This window comes from Drosophila melanogaster, chromosome 3L (genome assembly GCF_000001215.4).
Source record: "Drosophila melanogaster chromosome 3L".
NCBI classification, from domain to species: domain Eukaryota; kingdom Metazoa; phylum Arthropoda; class Insecta; order Diptera; family Drosophilidae; genus Drosophila; species Drosophila melanogaster.
Window position 1 is genome coordinate 7,057,879 of NT_037436.4, and position 20,600 is coordinate 7,078,478.

At 41.3% G+C, this 20,600-nt stretch overlaps 4 protein-coding genes across 7 annotated transcripts; 1 reads left to right on the plus strand and 3 right to left on the minus strand.

Moving 5' to 3' along the window:
* Positions 1-1,051: 1,051 nt before the first annotated feature.
* CG8641 (uncharacterized protein) lies at positions 1,052-19,584 on the minus strand. Of its 2 annotated transcripts, none has more exons than NM_001274565.1 (5): positions 19,304-19,584; positions 4,479-5,272; positions 3,972-4,165; positions 2,976-3,159; positions 1,052-2,862 (listed from the first exon to the last, which is right to left on the minus strand). In NM_001274565.1, the coding sequence occupies exons 2-5, from the start codon at positions 4,994-4,996 to the stop codon at positions 2,454-2,456; spliced, it is 1,305 nt and encodes a 434-aa protein (NP_001261494.1). In that variant the 5' UTR covers positions 4,997-5,272; positions 19,304-19,584; the 3' UTR covers positions 1,052-2,453. The 2 variants fall into 2 exon arrangements, with proteins under 2 accessions (NP_001261494.1, NP_648073.1); NM_139816.2 differs by having other exon boundaries at positions 2,028-2,862.
* CG14823 (uncharacterized protein) lies at positions 8,436-11,585 on the plus strand. Of its 3 annotated transcripts, NM_168187.2 has the most exons (4): positions 8,436-8,848; positions 8,983-9,089; positions 9,677-9,901; positions 10,126-10,354. In NM_168187.2, the coding sequence occupies exons 1-2, from the start codon at positions 8,506-8,508 to the stop codon at positions 8,988-8,990; spliced, it is 351 nt and encodes a 116-aa protein (NP_729206.1). In that variant the 5' UTR covers positions 8,436-8,505; the 3' UTR covers positions 8,991-9,089; positions 9,677-9,901; positions 10,126-10,354. The 3 variants fall into 3 exon arrangements, with proteins under 3 accessions (NP_729206.1, NP_729205.1, NP_648074.1); NM_168186.3 differs by lacking the exon at positions 8,983-9,089 and having other exon boundaries at positions 10,126-11,585; NM_139817.3 differs by having other exon boundaries at positions 8,436-9,089.
* CG32391 (uncharacterized protein) lies at positions 10,333-11,321 on the minus strand (the record flags this gene model as incomplete). The annotated part of the gene is made up of 5 exons (NM_001169894.2): positions 10,333-10,528; positions 10,593-10,742; positions 10,796-10,921; positions 10,976-11,120; positions 11,173-11,321. 5 exons carry the CDS (start codon positions 11,319-11,321, stop codon positions 10,364-10,366), a joined length of 735 nt encoding a protein of 244 aa, NP_001163365.2. The 3' UTR covers positions 10,333-10,363.
* Positions 15,598-17,369, minus strand: CG34030 (uncharacterized protein; the record flags this gene model as incomplete). The annotated part of the gene is made up of 5 exons (NM_001038904.1): positions 15,598-15,761; positions 16,396-16,573; positions 16,743-16,867; positions 16,957-17,105; positions 17,164-17,369. The coding sequence occupies 5 exons, from the start codon at positions 17,367-17,369 to the stop codon at positions 15,598-15,600; spliced, it is 822 nt and encodes a 273-aa protein (NP_001033993.1).
* Positions 19,585-20,600: the final 1,016 nt, after the last annotated feature.

A 20,600-nucleotide genomic window follows, 5' to 3' on the forward strand; every position in this document is an offset into this window, starting at 1 on the left:
TTTCGCATCGGGATATAGCGTGGGTATATCATGCAAGCCATAAGCCTATTAATAGCCCCTGTCTGCGATCAGACAAGCAATTAAAATTGACTGCACTTTTGAGCGAATGCCCTCCAGCCACATGGACCGCCTTCGTCCTGCGTCTCCCCATTTCCCGCTTCTCCGCTTTCCCGGAAAATTGTTCAATTGGGCGTAAATGTGTCGGCGTCATCGCCACGTGCACGTGCTCCTGTTATTTTTCCAGGATGGCAACTGGCCATTATTTAGGACCAGGCCGGCTCGTCTGTGAAACATACATTTTTTCAGAGCCAGTGTCTTGTAATTTGGGCCAATGTGTGGCAGATTGTTGTTGTCAACGAGGCAGGATATGCTGTGATTTGTTGTCCTAGAATATATGAACGGATGTGTCGTCACATCAAGTATACGCAAGGTGTACAGGCTATGGAGTGGAGTAAAATATACGTTTTGCTATCCCATTTAATTATAAACCAATTATTTTGCGGTTATATGGTTAACAAACGCAGTCATACCGTTTAATTTTTTGTGGAAGAAAGAGAAGATTCGAAAAAAAACATTGAAGCTTTGAAGTTTTTATCTTGGTTTCAAAACTTCCTGAACATGAAAGCTTTTCCTATGCATAAACCCAATCTAGGCATTTAGAATGAACAGTAAAGTCCAAGTCCTAACTAGACTTGAATAATATAAATGTAAAGGCAGTTAGATTGTTGATTCTAGCAGCAAGAAAAAAAACCTCAGTCTGTGTGCATGTCAAAATTCTATTGGATGTACATATTGTACTATGTAATATAAAAAAGATGTATCATAAATTTAAATAAGAAAAATTCAAATAAAAAATTACGGAGCTACCACTGGTTCGTCGTGAACTATTTATCGCATCACTATTGAACTTTTATCCTTACATTCAGCAGAGCTTTACAAAAGTTTATTTAACGTAGAGCTTTAGAGCGTAAAGGATGTTTTCTTTTGCAATGTTATCGAAGCTTTTACCCAAACTTCCAAACCACAATTCTGTCTGTTTTAAATTTTATTTAATCATAATTCAATTGTTTACAATATACATAATATGTAAATAAATAATGCAAATCCAAAGCATTAAAAAGTTAGCTTTCATGGTTAATCGTAAATCATTATAACTTTGGAGAACAATCGTCCGAATTTCGGGTACTATCCTTAGTTCAATTTATATTTATATTTTGTGCACTTTGGCCCAACGCGAATTTTTGTAAATATTTGCACTTTGTTTTTTGGTTTTTACATTAACGATAATTGCCTAAAATATGTATGCTTGAATTTGTAATAACTTTTTAGGTAATACCTTTTTATATTAGCGTTTATGTCATTGGTATAGCTAGAATAATCATTTGGTCTTGGTTTCATTTGGCGATGAAACGCGTATGTTTTATTTCCATTATTGATAATACTTTATAAATGTTAAACTCGCGAAAATTGTTGCTGTTGCTTAGGTTAGATTTGAAACTCGAATTTTCTAAACTTACGGAGCTGTTCTCGATTAGATTTCCGCCCTAAGGGACCAAAAATCAAGCCGAGAACAGATCTGATAAATTCGGTTTAACGCTAGAAATGTGTTTGCTTATAGTTTTTCATTTTGCCATATAGTTAACCATAGTTGGGCTTAGATTCGCTTAGATCGGTGTACAAGTGTTACAGTAGAGTTAGTTGGTATCAAGTTTGGTCAAGATTCCCTTCAATAGTTTTGATTCGGTGTATTTCTGTTCCAGTTTTGGCTGATATGCAATCTTTCGAAAGGTTTTCGTGGGCTGATAGTTGAGTTGAGTATGTGTCATAACATATGGACGACCTACTGAGGGTCAAATTTTCAAATTGGTATCTTCAACAATCAACGATAACATTAAATTAGTTCAATATAAATTCATGTAAATTCAATTGGCTAAATCTATAAATTAAATTTGAATAACAATTACGAATCCCGCAATTCCGAATACGTTTTAACATTATTGTCCTCTGCGTTTTGGTTTTTTTTTTTTGTGTGTGCGTCAAGTAAATGTGCAATTACAACGATCAGAATTACAAATGCAATTAAAATGGGAAATTGAATGCAAAACTGAAGTGGAAAAACTGAGCATCAAGTGCATATAATTATTCAGTTTGGGGACACTTGGGCAAGCAGAGGTGAGGGGCAGTCAATGCAAGTATCCCTTCAGATATTAATTATGCAATAAAATACAATTTGCGCGGCTTTTGTCATTTGTCCGTAGTTGGCGAGAAAGTGCTAAATGCATAATTAATAAATAGTTTCATCTTGAAACTACCTGACTAATCGAGTATTTACACTATAATATCGAAATCACCCAATCGCTGCGTTTATAATTAGTTTCTGCTCCATCTATCGCAATTTCGCCTGATATCCCTGATGGATCCGCGCATCACTACTATCACACTGCCCTGGGTTTCTACATCAGGGCGCAGCGGTTCCAACGCGAAGGACTCCGCACACCCTCGCCCTCATTGAGCGCCATCGTCTTGGATCTCATCAGATTGAGATCGGTGCGGATGCTGGGTCTCCTCGCGTTCGGCGTCACCACACCGCAGGCATCGCTGAATCTCCTCTTGATGGACAGGGCATTCTTCTTGGTCCCGCCCACCGCAGATCCGTGTGGTGGGAGTGGCGAGGGCGCCCCAAAAACGGAGACCAATCGACGATGATGATTGGGGGTCATCTCCAGCGGCAGATTGGAGACCGTAAACAGCGAGTGGAATAGGTCATCGATGCGGTAATTCTGACGAGCCGAGCACTCCACAAAGGTGCAGCAGTTGTCCTGGCCAGCGATGTAGCCCATCACCTCGTCCACCTGAACAGTTCTGGGGGAAAAGTATTTACTGGGATGAGTTTGCATTTTACAGAAATCTAAGAAACCATGATTTTTAAATATGATTCCTGAGTGAACTGCGCAGTCCAAATCAGATATACTCACTTAAAGTCTCGATCACATTTATTTCCCGCCAATATCATGGGTATCTTTGGAAGACTCTTCTTCTTAAACCCGGAGCCGGGATTTAGTGCAGCCCACTTGGTCTCCAGAATGTTCTCCCGCAGGCGAACCACCTCCTCGAAGGACTCGCGGGAATCCATGCTGAAGACGAGGATGAAGAGATCCCCTGCAATAAAAGGAGAACATTAATCGTCGTTTGATTTAGCAAATGCAAATTTATTGCTTATTTATGGCTCCGCATCAATGACCTACGCACTCGCAATTTTCCAGACACTATATAAAACGATACTGACATCTGAAGCTCATCTCCACCACGTTAATGTATTTCAGACTGTGTGTGAGGTCTGGGTTGTTTAGGGTAATTCGGAAACCCGAAAATTGGGAATGGGAAAATCAATAGACGCATTCTACTGAGACATGAATACCCTACTTATTGGGTGCCATTCAAACATATTTTTATGAGTACGAAGTACTTCTTGGGTGGGCGTGACTTGACAAAAAACCTAAGTATTTTCATTATGATCAGGATATTCGTAGAAATATTGGGGTGTGGAAGGACATTGTTCTATATATAACTAGTCGTGTGGCTAACTTTACTTATTAGTGTCCTATAAAACTATTAAAATGAATTATGCACAGCTAACAAGATTTAATTTATGCAAAGCTATTTTAAAGGTCCTTGAACATAATCGCAGGTCCATTTATCATAGTTTAAATAAATGTGACACCCCTTATGGCCAATGAATGTTACCAAAACTGTGTCCATGCCATTGAAGTCGGTTGAAAGGGTATGGAACCCAACTTTGTTTACCAGCAGCTGAGCCTGATTTTTATGATAATTTATAGGACATTAAATGGCACCCAATGAAGGCAGTCGACAACTTAAGTGATAGAACGTGCGTTCCCAGGCGATTGCCAAATATCCTTGGAATGCCGCACACACATGCAACTATTTGATGGCCAAAACGTCACACTCACCAGTTAGAAATGATAAACGTCGCATTGCGGGAAACGGATGATAGCCAGAAGTATCCAAAATATCCAATTGAAAGACTTCATTCCGTATGCGATACAATTTGCGGTGGAACTCCTCGATGGTCGGCGTGTAGGCCTCCTCGAACCGATTGCCCAGGAAACGTGCCACAATCGATGACTTGCCGGCGCGTGATGAGCTGCATGGGAAGGAGAATTGCAAATCGAGATTGGATTTTGAAATTGACGCCATCCTGTCCACTCATCGAATGCAAAGAAACGCCAATAAAAGCTCAAAATTAACTTGAATGGGCGGCATGCATTCGATGATTAATACAGTGAGAGAAATTTCAATTTAAGAACATCAAGGAAATATTGGTTATATTAAATACAGTGCTGAGGTTATTTTGGTAATCTTTTGCATTTAAACTAGACCTTAAAAAGTTGCATACATTTATTCGGAGTTAGCTAATATTACTAGTTTCAGTGCCCGTCCACGGGTCGTATACGTACCCGAGCATAACCAGTCGATAGCAGTTTTTGGCCGATGGCAGGCTGTCGTCGCACAGCGAAAGTCCTGCGCCAGGACCGTAGATGAAGTCGTCCGCCTGCTCGATGGCGTCCAGATTCGAGTGGTGCTCCAGCATATGGGCCTGATGCAGTTCGGCGGTGGTGACCAGGCGGCTGCTGGTCACGGCACCGTTGCTCCCGCCTGCTGTGGATTCGTCCAGAAAGGTAACCACGTGGGCCTGTGGCGGAGAAGCCTCATCGGTCGAGTGGGTGGTGCTTGGGTGGTGTGTGTGGGGGATTTGGGTGGGATGGGTGGTAGCGCCTCTATGTGCCGCTGTTTGCTGATTACTTTTGCTGCTGTTGCTTCGCACGTTATTATTGTTGCTGGCGCTAAAGTTGCGGCTATTCGGTGTGGTTGTTGTGGCTGCACTGGGATGGATGGGTGGTGCCTCGCTTAGTGCCACATCGACGTAGTTGTTGTTGTTGCTGCGCGCACAAAACCAATTTTTGCAGCGATACATTTTGACTGTGTCATTTCCGACACTTTAAATGGTTGTCGTCGGCACCACCGGTGGGTTAATTTGTGGTGTTGATGCACCGCGATTACACTTCTTCTTGTTGTTCTTGTAGTTTTTGTTGTTCTTTAGCCTAGCAGTTGCGGTTGCAATTTGCATTTTCAATCATTCAACTTTGTCGTTAACAAGCTGACATTTGCATATGTACCTCATGCCGCTCTAATGGTATAAACTTTATCCCGGACGAAATGCATTAGATGCGCTGCCTTCGCTTCCTTCCAACTGCAAAAAGAGATGTAAAACGCATTCAGCTCGTAAATGTAAAAAAAAAGTTACGCCATCTACTCAAAGGAACCGGCAAGAAAAAGTCGAGTCTACGTGTTGGTGGTGGTGGTGGCAAACATTTTGGAGGCCATTAAGCACGGTAATTGCCCCGTGGCCCATCCAGACGAATAAACCACACAAAAACCAATGAAAGAGCAGAGGAAAATGCAAGAGGAAAATGTAAGTGGAAAACGAATCCTCGACTACCACATACCCGTCACCCGAAATCAGATTATCTGCAGTTGGGAAAAGTTGCCTAAATGCAGGTATAAGCCGATTGTTAGCAAAATAACTTTACATTTCTACCACTTTGTGGGGAAATGAAATGTTTGGGGAAATAAGTGAACTTTGATACTTGCCTACCTTAAGCCTGATAAATTCCAACTACATGAGCCGTCTTAAAAATGGGAATGTTTGGAAAAGTTTGCAAACTAAAATCGTAGGTAAACTAAGCTTAAGTTAATTAAGTCTTCACATACTTGAAGTGCACAACAAATTCTTGCTGAATTTTTGCTGTGGTTGTCAATCGGCTTAGGTCAAATTCACAATTTTAAATTGCGTTCAGCTCTACTAAAATAATAAGAATGTTATATAGAAAAAAGGCTATAAAAAAGTAAAGCGGTCTTCGTTTCAAGCTGTCCAGAATGAGTAGTGCAAAGGGCATTAAAAACGGAATTTTCTGCAGATTGATGTTAAATTGGCAAACCCCCAAGCACACCAAAGCCAATGAAAAGGAAATTCTGAAAAACCAGCTGCACTCTTTACATTAAAAGGGCTATTGCCTGACCACCCCCTTCTCATTTAAGCCATAATGGGCATCTTGCCGCAAATCTAATTAACTTTGTTTTAGCATGCTACGTGCCCCGTGTACATCAGCCGGAATGGCCACATTGGCTCAACTCATGCATATCGCATGCAACAGCGGCAGCGGCAAAAGGACGAGGTGGTCAAACTGGGCGGAAAGAGGAAGTGGGTGGCAAAATCAGACCGGAAAGAGCCGTTACCGTTACCGCTGAACGGCAGCTTGCCGCCCACCATAATCGAGTGCACCAAGTGCTCGTACTCGCGTTCAGATTTCAGCTCATTTTCATTTTCCTTTCCCATTTTCGTGCATTTTCCGCGCGCGGAGAAAACCCGAAGGACGAGGTCTTAAATGCCAGCTCACAAAAGGAACTGGAGTGGAAAATTTGCAAGAAAAGAATTCACCGCATATTATTTCACATGCATGGCGACACCCTCATCCCATTCGTATCCCAAAAGCAATCCCAATCCAAACGGTATAAAGGCCATTTAGCCCAACCACTGGTAATTTTTCCATAATTGATTTTGGCTTGCGGTCTGGCTCGTCCTTTCATCTGGCCATGTGTTAGTCAGGGGCAGGAAACCCTCACGCACCCCCACACATACAAATGAGTTTTTGCCTTGGCCGTATGTGAAGAAAAACATACCGAAATGGGAAACGGAAACGCCTTGAGACAATGGCGACATTGGCGAGGCAATGTGGAAATGGCTGCTGTACAGAAAAACTGAAAGAATAATCAACTAAGTGACGGAGCATTTCTTTTATTTGCCGAGCACCTGTGCAGGATGTGTTCAGAGGCGTCCCCAAAAAAAAGGGACGATAGTTTTGGAAAAATTCTTAACGAATATTTGAGCATGCTCTGGCAAAAGAAGGAAATTATTTGCTTGTATATTTCTTTAAATAGGAAATGAACAACTTAAATAAATTCAAAGTCTTCTTTCCCATTTTAAAATCTTAAAATCTTTAATTTGTTTGATATTTTCGCAAAACATGGAATTCTTTTGTATTTACACTTTTGGAAGCAGTTTGTAAAAATTGTTTGAGTGCCAAAAGTCCAAGAATGCAAGGCGTGATTGGAAGGTGTCAACAACTTTGTTCTCATCTCAATGAAAAGTTTTCGAAAAATCTTTGCTGTCCCACTTGATAGCAAACAAACTTGATCGAAGATATTCTAGAAAAATAATATAAATAAATGGGAAGTAAACAGAGATTTGCAGCATTTTAGGATGCATTGCACGGGTACACCCACACTTTGCTGTTGACAGATTTCGATGGTCGTGAAGTAAGTTTGCGTATGAAGAAGTGGCACTTCAGGAGGCTTCGAGGACGTCCTGGTCACACCCCTTCTCGAAGGATGACGCTCCTTCCACTGGATACTGGTGCCACAAACGGCTGCTGTTGTTTGCTGCCCCAACTTTCGTTCCAATTTCGCCGCAAGAGTCTCAACAATTTCTCATATTTGTTTACAATTCGCGCATACAAATGCGCAAGGTTATCAGCAAAACCAGCCACCCAACCACCACCCATTTGGCAAATATCGCCACCCATTTCCCCCCTTTCAATGGACGGCTGCCATAAGTTGTCATGTCGCAAATGGAAGCGGAGTGTCACCGACACCCAATCTAAAGATACACGTGAAAAAATCAAATGAATATGTAATAAAATCAATAAAAACTACATACTGCTGAAATTTAAAAAAAAAATTATGTTCCATGTCACGAAAACATATGTATTAAATATATTAAACTATGCTTCCATGAAAAATTGTGCATACATTCAGTTCTTTATTAGAGCTGTTATAATTAATCAAATGCCAAAGAAATATAAGAGAATGAAATTAAAAATATACAAAGCTTAAAATTAAATGCAGATACCACATTTTTGATAATATTTTTATTCACTTTCTGAAATAATTTCAATCATATTAGTTTGAGTATTATGTGCAAAATAAGCACGGCTTGGTCGCCAATGCTGCCGAATATAGTACTTTTAAAATAAACTCACTACTTGTTTAAATTCGTGCCACTTTTAGGAATGAAACCACATGCAATTTAAACTTGTTGAGGTGTACAACTACTGATGTTCGGGAATTGGAGAAAAATCACCATGTTGAGCGCCACTTGAATGCGAGAGAAAAATCACCGAAATGCTGGAGGAATGGAGAACAAACGCTGGAACAGATTAGCTGGTCGGGGGAAAAAAAAACGCTGGGAATGTAGAAACCGCAATCGCCGGGCATCAATTACGCCGACAACATTGAGCGATAATCGAGGGGAGGTTATCTCGAGCAGCACCTGTAACTTGGTACCATGTACAAATGCCACAGAGTGTTCCAGCTATTCGCTTGGGTTAGTCGGTTTGCGATAGCAAAGGGAGAAGCCAGCTCGCCATGGAGCCCACATGCAGCAGCAGTGTGGCGGAATTGGCCAAATACAGTGAGGATGATGTGGAAACGGATGAGTCCAAGGTGGTGGAGCATCAGGAATATGCCGAAGCGCTGTCAATGTCCGGGGAAAGTCGTAAGCGGAAACGATGGACTCGAAGGTCCTGCTGCACTCGCCAAGTCCTGAGTACGGGCGCCATTTTCATCGCCCTTCTGCTCATCATCGGCGCCATTTACATGCACTTAAGACAGAAGCATCATCTGGGCCGACTGCACATCAATCTCAAGGATCGGGGGCAAGTGGAGGTCCTGGAGGAGGACTTTCCCATGGTCACCGCTGCGGGAGTGGGTGAGTGTGCCACAAGGACTCTTGTTCAATCGCTAAGAAGCTCTTAGACTTCGGTTAATTTTATAAGCGGTTTATATTGTTGGGATAGTGGTATTTTCTCTCTTTTTCTTTGTTTTGTTTTTTTTCTTTCCCAGCTGACTGATTAGAATTGCCATTAGATGAACCAGCAGATTTCAACGTTTCGAAATTATAGCGATAATAAATAAAAGCTTGTATTTATTACACAACAACTATGCAACGCGTGAGTTGTTTTTATTGTATATAAAAAATTTTAATCGATCATTTCAATAAGTGACAGTCATCGACAGTATGTCAAGCACGTAAAAGTTTGAGATTAAACTGTAAATAATAAATACACATCTGCTAAAGTTTGCCAGCATTCAATATAGATTTATAGTTTCTACATTCGCCTTAAGTTCGACTTGAAAACTTTAGTCTCAAACAATTATTTTTCCGACGGAAGACTTATATTTATTAAGTAACAGGAAGTTTGTAAACACCAAATGTGAACTCAATTTAAGTTTCGTTTAGCAACGTCCTCTGCACTTATAAGGCCAAAATATAGTCGGAACTATGTTTTACATCAATTTAAAGTTCATAAAAGTGCAGTTTAAAGTTGCTTCAGTAAATCTGCTAATAAAACATACTCAAAAAACTTTGCAACTAACGAGGAGAGTGCGGTTTAAACGTGAGGTCTAGGAGCTATTTACGTCCACGGGAACTATGGATAACTCACTGCCAACTATGCTGCATGCTGTTAGCCATATTGTGTGGTAAATAGTTTCGATTAAACGGCTAATTGGACCCTCTTTGGAATGCATTTTGCAGATGCCCAGACCTCGACGATAACAACATTCCAGCCGCCTCCGACATCCTCCCCAGAGCCCAGTGCCAAGTGCCTGGACTGCATGGCCACCACTGCCACGGATAATATTCCGGCAATCTGCAGGCACCGAGGACGACCAGAGGAGCCGTGCGGCATTTATCGCATCTCCCACGTCTACTGGCAGGACGCACTCCGGATAATTGACCCGGACGACTCACTCGCCCGGGGTAATGAATACACTGAGCAAAAATGTTTGGCAACAAAATTACAACAAGTCGAAAGCATAAGCCATTTCTCCATTTCTCTATTAATTTTAAATTTGCTTTTCATCTTCAGTTTCAAGATTTTGTTGTAAATTTCTTCATGTGTATCCTGTTGTTGCCAGGCTGCCACAAGCGTGTAATGTCCACCGACTAACCCTTTTTCCTACATCTCACCCTTCAACCCACAGACTACGGAAGATGCGTGGTGGATGTCCAGTGCGCCGAGCGTATTGTGCGTAGCTATGTGCAGCGATATGGTGGCGAGGATTGCAATGGAGACGGACGGATCGAGTGTCGGGATCATGTGAGGCTGCACATGAGAGGACCCGGCGGCTGCCGCAGGCAGGAGCCACTGGGGAGCCTGTCTGAGAGGAGATTGGAAAACTGCTTGAAATACAGGGGGATTACTTAAAACCGATTGTTCGTTTATTGTTTCAACTGCAGGCGATGCATTATGGGCCGCCAGTAGAGGGTTAGCACAAAGAGGCCTATGAACTCGTGGAACAGCAGCAGGGCGGCGAACTTGTCATCGAACAACTTGGTCGAGGCCCTTCTTCCGCCCATGATGCACTGCACATGATACATCAGGAACTGCAAGTGATTTGTGGTTATGCGGCAGACAGTTGCAGGCTGGTAAAATGCGAAAAATGCTTACCATCATCACCACACAGCCGATACAGAATGCGAAGAGATAAAATCCCCAGATCACGTCGAGAACCACATACAATACCAGGGAGTATATGCTCAGTGAGTAAGTGCCAGTTGCAAGGGCATATAGGTAGAGTCCGGTGCCTGTGAGGTCATACTTAGGCAAGATTTTGGTTGATTATTTAACATCCTTTATCTGTACTAGCTTACCGCCATTAAAGCAGCTATAAGTGTACATAACACAAATGCAAGGCTGACAATCAGAAATCCGGCAAGCATATAAAGTACTCCCGATGATATGATCAGCACACTGAGAGAAACTACCACACATTCCACCTTAATATGCTATGGGGTTACATTGTTAGGTAATTTAATTGTTAGAATACCCACGATAATAAACGTAATCAGCCAGTTGACACAGGACATTTTCCTTAGCGGCATACTTAGGGCAAACAGGAAAAGTAGGAAAATGCCAAATACAAAGGCTAGGAGCAATGCAGATGAGTGCTCGTTTACCAAGACCAGAAACCATTCGCTAGTAGTAATTACATAAATCATAAGTAAAAAAGTTATTATCCAAATCTTACTGCAGCAAGGTTAGCACCAGGATCCAGTGAACAAATCCTATCACAATGAAGACGCATAACTCCAGAATAACCTTTATGATATATCTTCGCCTATCATCCACAGATTCCGAGTGGAAAAACGGCCAGATGGTTATATCTGCCTCGAACATGGCAAAAGAAAAAATAGTTTGATTTTGGGCACCAGGCCGTCTGAGGCAAAGTAACTCTGAGATTCGTATAAAAAATTTACGCTATTCCCGGCATGGACACACTAATTGCACATCGAAATGGGCCGTCCAGAGCACAAAGTTAATGGGAGCGAATTAGAACAAACAATGACGACGATTCGGCGTACATAATTGAACTCGACAAAACTTTATAATCTGGCAGCATCGCGAACAAATTGAACAACAACTCGCAAGTGTGTAATAATTAAAAGTTTGCGCAAAATGTAGCGGACAAACAAGCGGAGGGGAGACAAAAGTTTTGGCGCAAGTTTTAAATCATTTAGCAGGGCCGGACTAATTGCTGCCATGTCGCATTAATTTGTTGCGACTGATAGCGGGCAAACAGTGCGTATGCGCAATGCATAAATTTATGATTTCCATCATGGCCTACCTAGGATTTGTCGGACTCTTAATCGCAGGATAAAGAGACTTATGGCATAGGTTTGCATATACTTATAATACAAATCTAAGAACTTTTTGTTAATTCATGATTCAACTTCAATGTTTATAAAGTTGGCAGAGTTTTAATACCGAGATATTTTTCTCTGTATTTTATATTTCACATTTAATTATTTTAGCCTTACCGACATCAATGCCCAAGTAAGTCGGCATTGTTTATCCCTAGGACGATGACGTTGATTTCTGCCTCGCCTGAGTCCTAATCTCTCGATTGCATGACAAGTGTACATAACTTTATTCAATCAAATGTGCAAATAGCGCATGTTGCAAACAGAAATAGTCCAAATGAGCAGACAATATGCGGCATAGACAATCCGATAAGAAGCGACTCAGACTCGCGATTCGTGTTCATTAGTTATTGTCGATATTGAGCGCTGTTGATAAACATGGCTTGATTGTTTGATTGATTGGGGACCGACCGGCTGAACTGCTGAATTGCTGCCAACTGGCCATGGCCAAGGACAAAAGAGTTTCATTTAAAAACAATTACCAATTCGGTTGAATAACTCGATGTGCGCTGATATTTTTCTTTTTCACTGGTCCGTGTCAAAGGTGTCGTTCATCCACGATGGGAAGGGTGTGAGGGAAAGCTGAGCCGGGGCTGGAAAAGCCGCGGGGGGTGTTCTCGAAATTGATTGCTTTATTGCAGTACGGCGAGGAGATAGAATGGCAGAGATGGAGGTGAACTGAAAGTGGTGCAAAATTGATGGAATGCACTGCCAGTTGTGATAAGGATTTTTTGGCGCTCAACTTGGAAACTTTGCTGGGAACTTTTTCAGCTGGCAGAAGGATTAGGAGAGCTCCTCCTCAACCATCTCTTTCTCTCTCTCTCTATCCCTCTTGGTTAGTCCTTTGCAAACCTCTATCATTCATGATTTTCCAGCTTTCGCTTGTTTGCATTGCCAAGTCAAATGAAAATGTCAAAAAGTGTAGCATACTCTCCGACTGCCAAGCTAACAGCATTTGCCAAATGAAATTTACATGACATGGCCAAAAAGTGTGCGTGGGGGGTTGGTCGACTAAACCTGAAAGGGTTGCCATTTTCCCGCCTGGACACCCCGCTCAAGTCCCCGCCGGCAATCAAAAGTGTGCCACATAATTAAGTGTACATCAGAGATTAGCCACCGCCATCAACAAAAGCAAGACGGCCGCTGTCCCGCGGGGAAATTGTCCTGGTTTCTGGGTCTTGGCGCCCACTCCTGGTTCCCCATCCACATCGCCCTCGTAATTCCTGCCAAACGGCACTCTTTGAGCGCATACTTAAGCAGACATTGGCAATGACATGACCTACAACTGTTCGGGCGAACCGCTTTAATGTCTCTCTCATGGCTGCCGGCTAAAAGCCGAGGCGCTTCATTAATTTTATTGCCGCCCCTCGCCGCTCTCCCCTCCTTTCCGCCCCTCCTCATTTTGGAGGACCTACACTTACAATTCGCCTAGGCCGCCTGTTGTCTTTGCTTTGAAGTTCCGCCGGCTGTAGCAAAAGTTTTGATTGTCTAGCCGCACACTCACATGCCACAAACATGCAGCACGGAGAATAAATGCTATACCAATTACTCAGTAATTTATAGTTTTTGCTATATATATTTGTTAAAATATATTATAATATATTCTAAATTTTCCTTATATACAATTCTTTTTGCCTTTTTTTTATCACGAGCAAATTCTTGATTAATAGCAAAATTTTTCTTAAGTGCACATGTGTGTAACATCCCAGTGCGGTACGGTTGTGTTTGAGCCAACTCAAGTGGTTAAACGTAAAACTTTTTTAATTAGAGTTGTTTGCGGGCAGCGCATTGTGCACACAATTTCTTTTCGATCGTCTTGGGCGAATAGTTTTTCTCCAGAGTCCGAAAATTTGATGCCGCTGGGCCGAAATACCCATAAAATCGACAGCATTTTGCTCGCGAGCCAAATAAAATTCATGAGCCCTTGTAATAAAAATGTCACAGCGATGCAGGCAACAAAAGGCGGCCATCAAGTGGGCGGGGTATTTTTGGGTTTTGTGGAAAACGATGGTTTTCCAAGGGAGCAGCTGTCAACGCCGTAGCTCGACAATCACAATGGCTTCCCTTGGAAAATTAAAGGACCGCGTCGGCGGGGAACGCATAAATTTCGCAGACGTCTTTTGTGCCCGAGCAGCCAAAAATTCAAATTCAAATTTTCACAGCAGTTTGCATTTATTTAATTTTACTATTATCAGAATAAAAAGGCTTTGCGCCTGATTAGAGCTTGCCGCGCTCCAAAATGTGTTTTCCCAAATTAAATGAAAATTAAATGACGCCCGGACGGCGTTTTTGAGCAAACCGTCATTGACACAACGTGCAAATCTAATTTGGATTTTGTCCTCAACCCACCGGCCTCTCATCTTTTTTATAATAATGAGAATGCTTCAGACCCTTGATGGGTGTCCAAGTACAGGAACACTCACACACACACACAGAGAAGCACTTCCTGCAATGTGGAGCCACCCTAGGCCGTCAAATATCCGCAGGATGTGTCGTTGCTCCCGATTCAGCACGGAAAAAAATACAAATCAAAAATAATAAAAAGTATGGAAAAAACTCGCCTTTAATAATTTATACTATTTTTATGTATAACATAGAACTTGAAATGTACCAAAAGTATTTGCATCATAGTCAATTCAAAATGATGTAGTCCCTGCGGTTGAAAGATTGGTTTTTCAATTTTATTCATGGTCATTTTTGAATATTTTATTAAAATGGTTTATTACTATTTTTCGCTGTGTTTTCGACCGTCAATGCGATTTCGTCAACGCAATCAGCCGGAGAAACATCAGCGAAACAGCATCGCGACGCCGGCGAAAAACATTTTCCTGTTGTTTCTGCCAATTTTGCGGCTGATGCTCCGTTTTCCGTCCGCACTCGTCCCCTTTTTTTCATCCTTCACAATTTCCCAGCGATGTCTGGCTTAAACATTCCGCACTCAATATACAGTTTGCATTATACAACATAGATGCCCATATCGCTGCTTTGCGTATCAATGAAAAACCCGTCTTTATTGCACATTTTCCACTGCGTACAACGTGGCGTATACGCATTCTACAGCGTACAACGTTCAGCAGCAGATGGCAATGGAATAGCTTGGAGACCTTTGTTATGGGATATGTGTAATCAGCAATATCAATTTTAAATTTGATTTTTGGTAAAAATTATAATAATTCTTATAGCCCCAATGCTATTATATGAGATCGAAAATGGGAAACATGTCTGAAAGTAAGCTGTAATTTTGAACCACTGTGCACCATTGAAGACAAACATTTCTTTTAAGGCTCTGTCGTTTCGTGAGCTTCGACCGCTTTTCGTATTTCGGTCAGGTCACATTTATGTTGTATACATTAATTATGGCTATTTACTTTGTCCGCTTCGGCTCATGCCACTGCCAATTATGTGCACGAATTGCTTATTATTGGATGCATAAACACTCATACACATTCCTATACATATTCCTATATATATTAATATACATATAAAAGAAGGCATAAAGACGAGTGTATGAAGGCGGTGAAATGGCAGGTTAAATGGTGGTCAAAGGGCCCATTCATTTCTCGCCTAAAAGGCCCATCAGCCACCTTTTCTAACAAGAAGAACGAGGAAAACGTTTTCGGTAAACAAAAATATGTCATGTTTACTCAGTGAGCAGTCCAAGTAAAACTTGTTTTTGGCTTTCTTTTATTTTTATTTTTTTTTATTTGTTTTCCCTGTGCCTTGGCCGTTTTGTTTATATTTTTACTACTGTGCTACTTTTTGGCAGTTGTTGTCATTTGTGTATGGTCCAGAATGATGGATGTTATTATAATGTCGACGAGTGGGCTTAGCAGGCGCCCGAAGTCCTGAGTGGTCTGACCCAAAAAATCATCTTCAATGGCAGCTGTGGAGACCAATGGCCACATAGCTCTGTAAGCTGCTTAAAAGTTAAAACAATTTAATAAAAATTAATGCCCACTGCACAGCAATGTGCAAATGCGGAGTAGAACTGCGCTTTTCATTAAGTATTTACCAACTAAAGAGTGCTGTTTTCATTTTTCTTCCCCTGGTAATTATACTAATTGGTATCATGGCACGGCGGGCGAAAAAGCTGAGCTGCAAGCATAATGCGATAATTTATATTCCCAGCCGGGGGAATCCTTTAAGCCACATGCCAGATGGCCACTACTTGCTTGCTCCTTTGCTCTTGGTTATGCCAATGAGAGATAAGTCCCGACTCAATTTGATTAAAACAAGATAGGGATTATCGTGGCAATAATAAGTGAATAATAAGTTTTGTTGCCGCTGGTCATTCGAATAAATGCTTTCCTTCGTCCTGCAGGATACATGTTTTAAATTCAAATTAAATGGACTCAAAGGATTATAACAACTTACGAGGCATGGTAACGTTAAAGGAAACATATATACAATATACATTGTATATATATTAGTTTATATTAACTTCAGTCAAAGATTTATTACGTCTTCAAACGGTTGGGCCGTATTAAAAATTCCAATACCGAATTCATTGCGCAGGTCTTTAGTTAAATCATAAGTGCTTGAAGATTTACCAAATTCAGAAGAATCAGTATGATCAACATCATCAGCTTGTGACCAGTCCAAAAAGCAGAAAAGCATCAAGATAATGCAGAAGTGACAGAAAAGGACGATCACGGCAAAGAGTCCATCGGTGGAATATAGTTCTGCGTATCGCCAACCGCGAATTAGTTGGGCATGGTACATGATAAACTGGGAAGCTAATAATTAAGGGAAGTACTGAATTCAGCAAATATTTCTTTACCATACACACTATAACCAAAACCAATACAGCGAAGGATATAAAAAATCCATCGCCAGAATCAATCGTCATGAAGATCATAAGTACATATATGCTATACAGAAATATCAGAACACCTACGATGAACAAGGAAGCTACATTAGCAGTTAGGTCGCAGGGAATAAACGATCCAATCAGCACAAGGACGATCACCAAAATCGCAGTTATGGTAAAGTAAATCAGAAAGGTGAGCGCATGACAGTAAGCTGCCAAGGTACAAACACCAATTACCATTAACTCTATCTGTAATCTGAAATATGGGCTACATTCTGGACAAAATACTTCTAAAATATACCTACAATGGAGCACATTAGCAGGCATCCCAGAATTGGTAAATATCGAACTTGTCGAATGAGAAGGAATATGGCCAAAAGTGGAGCTGAGATCAGCATGCAGGATACACTAATCCAGTACTGGGCCAAGAAAAGATCTGTTAATGGTTTGCTAGGGGTTAAATACCGTTTAATATAGCAAGTAAATAAAGATTCTAAACACAACTCACTAGTAGCACACAAGTTCCCATTGAACCAAGGCCAGCAGAAGTATTACCACAACTAGGAGATACACCAAAACTATGTATCTGCATCTAGAGGATATCTGGCTTTCAGACTGAATCTCAGAATGCAGCATACTTGGGCGTGGCAAATTCACTGGACGAGGTGGAACTGGAGGTGGTTTATTGTTAGCACCAGAACTAGACGACGCCATCCTGGGGCCACTTGTGAATGTGAATTAAAACGCCAAAAGAATATTTAGAGCGGAGAAAATGAGTTAAAACGGAAAAATCACAAAAGAAACCTGACACGCAAAGCATTTGTTGCTGCAGCTTACAGCTCACCTAACTGCCACATGCGGTTTAAACATCTGGCATTTTAAGGGGTAGTATCTGAAGGATTTTATTCCTCTTTCTTCTCATAACAATACCCCAAACTCCGGCAGATAACTCACTCTAAGGGAATTTGCAAGCGTATCCAAATCAAATGATTACGGCAGCAACACATGACAGCCAAAAGGGAGTTCTTTGTGTTTCTGTTTTTTTCTTTTTTGGGGATGGGAATCCTTGTTGTACTCAGATTGAATAGATTTCCCAAATGATAGATGGCTCGATTTTCAATGGCTAAGTCTTAAGGATTATGGCGCAGGTTGATTTATCTACTCATCTTCGAAGCTGATTTAAGTATATTTTTATCGCTGCTTTGTGAGTGCTCAACAATTTGCTACACCCGTAAATGAAGCTCATTTTCAAGTATCTCAAGTTACAGAGTATTTTTCCATGAAATGTCTTTCTTAAATGCCTCAATTTTTTATAAGATTCGTCTTACCTTTTTAGTGGATAAAGCACACGTTTTTCATGGCCAGAAAAATACTTCTTAGAATTCGCATGCTCTGCATTTGATATGTACTTCCTGATGTTTTCGTATAAATCCGTTCAATACAGAATCAACAAGGATATAATGAGTATACGGCCTCGAAGGGTTTAAGTCAAGAAAGACGAAAAACGGGGACAGATGTGAGATCCCATAAATTCGTTCCGGTAAACATTTTGAATTGTTGAAAAGATTTGCTCAAAAACAAGATGTGCAAACACAAACTCCCACACATCGAGAGTTCCAACATATATATTTATATATACATATATATATATATTTATTTATATACCAAGAACCAAAGCGGCTGCAAAGTTTGGCCAAAGTGCTAAAAGATGTGTGAAAGGCTGCGAAAGGCTGCGACGGAAGTGAAGGCCGGATGGGGGGTGAAAGGTTAGGGAAAGCGCCTCAAATTACTTTCTTGATGGGCGGGTTGGGCGTGTGGGCGCAGCTGTTGATAGCTCCTGGATCTTGAACATTTCTTTTAATTTGGAGTTGCGTGATGCTGATTCCTGAGCTGCGATATCAGCCCTCGTCCTTCACAGGACTCTGACATCAAGGCATCCTTGCATTTACCACTCAATTAGCACAGTGACTATCCCAGCTCACTAATTTATTAATGGGCAATGTCAAAATTCTGCTGCCTTGGAATGACATTGAAAAATTGCCTAGCCGAGAGTGTGTATGTATGTTTTCTTCGGTTTAATGGCCATATGTTTTTCATTTTTTCACTCAAGGCACGAACAAAACAATTTAGATAAGCAATATGCAAAGCATGTGAGTCTACTGGCGCACAAATGTATACATTTTCTGCTGGGCTGGTTGAATTTCTAACTGTCGGAGGAGCAACTTAATCAGCAGAGATTTAAGTTAAAATTCAGCTTCACTTAGCTTTACAGGAGACACATGACAGGCGTTTAAAATTCAAGTAGCAACTATAAAAGTCAAGACAAAAGCCAAGACACCGATGCACTTAAGTGGCAGACCATAAAATTTTTGGACCTCCTCGAGTGGGTAATGTGGTTGGTTGTGCGGGTAACCCAAGTCCCCGAAAGCCTTTTATGGGCCAGTCGCTCGTCTTGCCATTAAGTATACGCCATGTATACGCCCTTTGCCCGCAGGTGTCCGGCAACAAATCAAATGGGCAGCAACAATAAAATCATATATAATAGAAATAGCAAATCGAATAAAATAGTCCCCAAATTGCATTAGAAGAAATCACACAATATAATGGCGCCGCGATAACAATGTCCTGTCGACAAATTTTTGGCTCACCTGAATGGACATCAACTAAATTGGTTGTCCTTTGCAATTATTGTATTTTGTTTGTGTGTGTTTCTCTATCACCTTGGTCGAGTATTTCCGGTCGGCACAAAAATACACACAAGAGCACTTGCACTCACACACGAGAGATGTCGTTGTCCTCCAGGATGCGAGATTGTTGTGGAATTCGCGTAAAAGGACACGGCTTTATGAATGAACAAACGGGTACCGCACACCCGCCTTAATATAATATATCGTATATGTTCCGTGGCCAAAACACGTCCGACTCGCAGGCCGACGAGTGATTATCTGAAGCGTATGCCAGTCGTGGCCAGGAAATTACTGTGAAATTCAATTGCCAACTCCGGCGACCTGCGCACTCGCTTAACAGCAGAAGAGAGCACACAAAAATCGTAACAGAGTCGTTGAGAGCCGAAGAGAGATCCAGATTATGTAGGTTGACAAGAAGTTAAACAAACAAAACAAAAGTCAAGCTGTATCATAAATATAATGAAAAGTTTTTGCCAGCAACAAGCGGGTGTATGGTTGATCTCCTCCCCCAATAGATACTTTATTCTCGCCATCTAACTTGAGTGTAAACACATCACAGCACACACAAAATAATTTTCTATGCCATTTACTTTTAAATTAAATAGTGCTAATGCAATTTCACAGAAACATCCAAAATCGTTCATAAAAAAAAAACTTACCGTATGAAGGGATAATTCTAAAGAATTATTTTTAAAGGTGTCTTAAATTGTGCCACAACATTATTTGATCCAAGGACGTTACTTTCCATTGCCTTTTTTTCGACACCTTCCACTTGAGGATGTAGTATGTATCTTTAAGATCTTAATTTCTTTCTGTGCACTCGTGGGTACACATAATTAAGAAATCGTGCTTACGCCACGCACTTTGATTCAGTTGAGTGGCGAGTTGAGGATTTGAATGTCTCTGGCATGGCAAATATGCTGTTGACTTTGTAATCATTTCAGCATGTTTATCAAGTCGCTTATTGAGTGGGCCACAAAATCGGGGGCGGGATGTCCTGATTAGCGACAATTGCGCTCTTGCTGTTTTTAGCTGTTTTTGCCGCTAAGAACGCGACTAAGCCGCGGCAATTATGAAAATAAGCCAGTTCCTTTGCGCCTGGATTGCTAATGGTAAATGGCAAATGCCGCCGACCCACTAACATCGCCTCATTACCTCTAAAGTGGGCTCAACTGATGTTTTTGTTTGTGTTTTTTTTTATGCGGTCTGCCGCGTATCCTTTGCGGCTTGTGGCTCTGATTCACGACAGCGTGGGGGA

What these genes read in the sequence shown, in the direction of transcription:
- CG8641 (NM_001274565.1), bottom strand. Translation starts at nt 4,996, where the DNA reads ATGTATCGCTGCAAAAATTGGTTTTGTGCGCGCAGCAACAACAACAAC. An exon ending in TATCGACTGGTTATGCTCGG is followed by an intron (nt 4,166 to 4,478) that starts GTACGTATACGA and finishes CTTCCCATGCAG; the next exon opens with CTCATCACGCGCCGGCAAGT. An exon ending in AAATGTGATCGAGACTTTAA is followed by an intron (nt 2,863 to 2,975) that starts GTGAGTATATCT and finishes CTTTTCCCCCAG; the next exon opens with AACTGTTCAGGTGGACGAGG.
- CG14823 (NM_168186.3), top strand. Translation starts at nt 8,506, where the DNA reads ATGGAGCCCACATGCAGCAGCAGTGTGGCGGAATTGGCCAAATACAGT. An exon ending in GGTCACCGCTGCGGGAGTGG is followed by an intron (nt 8,849 to 9,676) that starts GTGAGTGTGCCA and finishes TGCATTTTGCAG; the next exon opens with ATGCCCAGACCTCGACGATA. An exon ending in GGACGACTCACTCGCCCGGG is followed by an intron (nt 9,902 to 10,125) that starts GTAATGAATACA and finishes TTCAACCCACAG; the next exon opens with ACTACGGAAGATGCGTGGTG.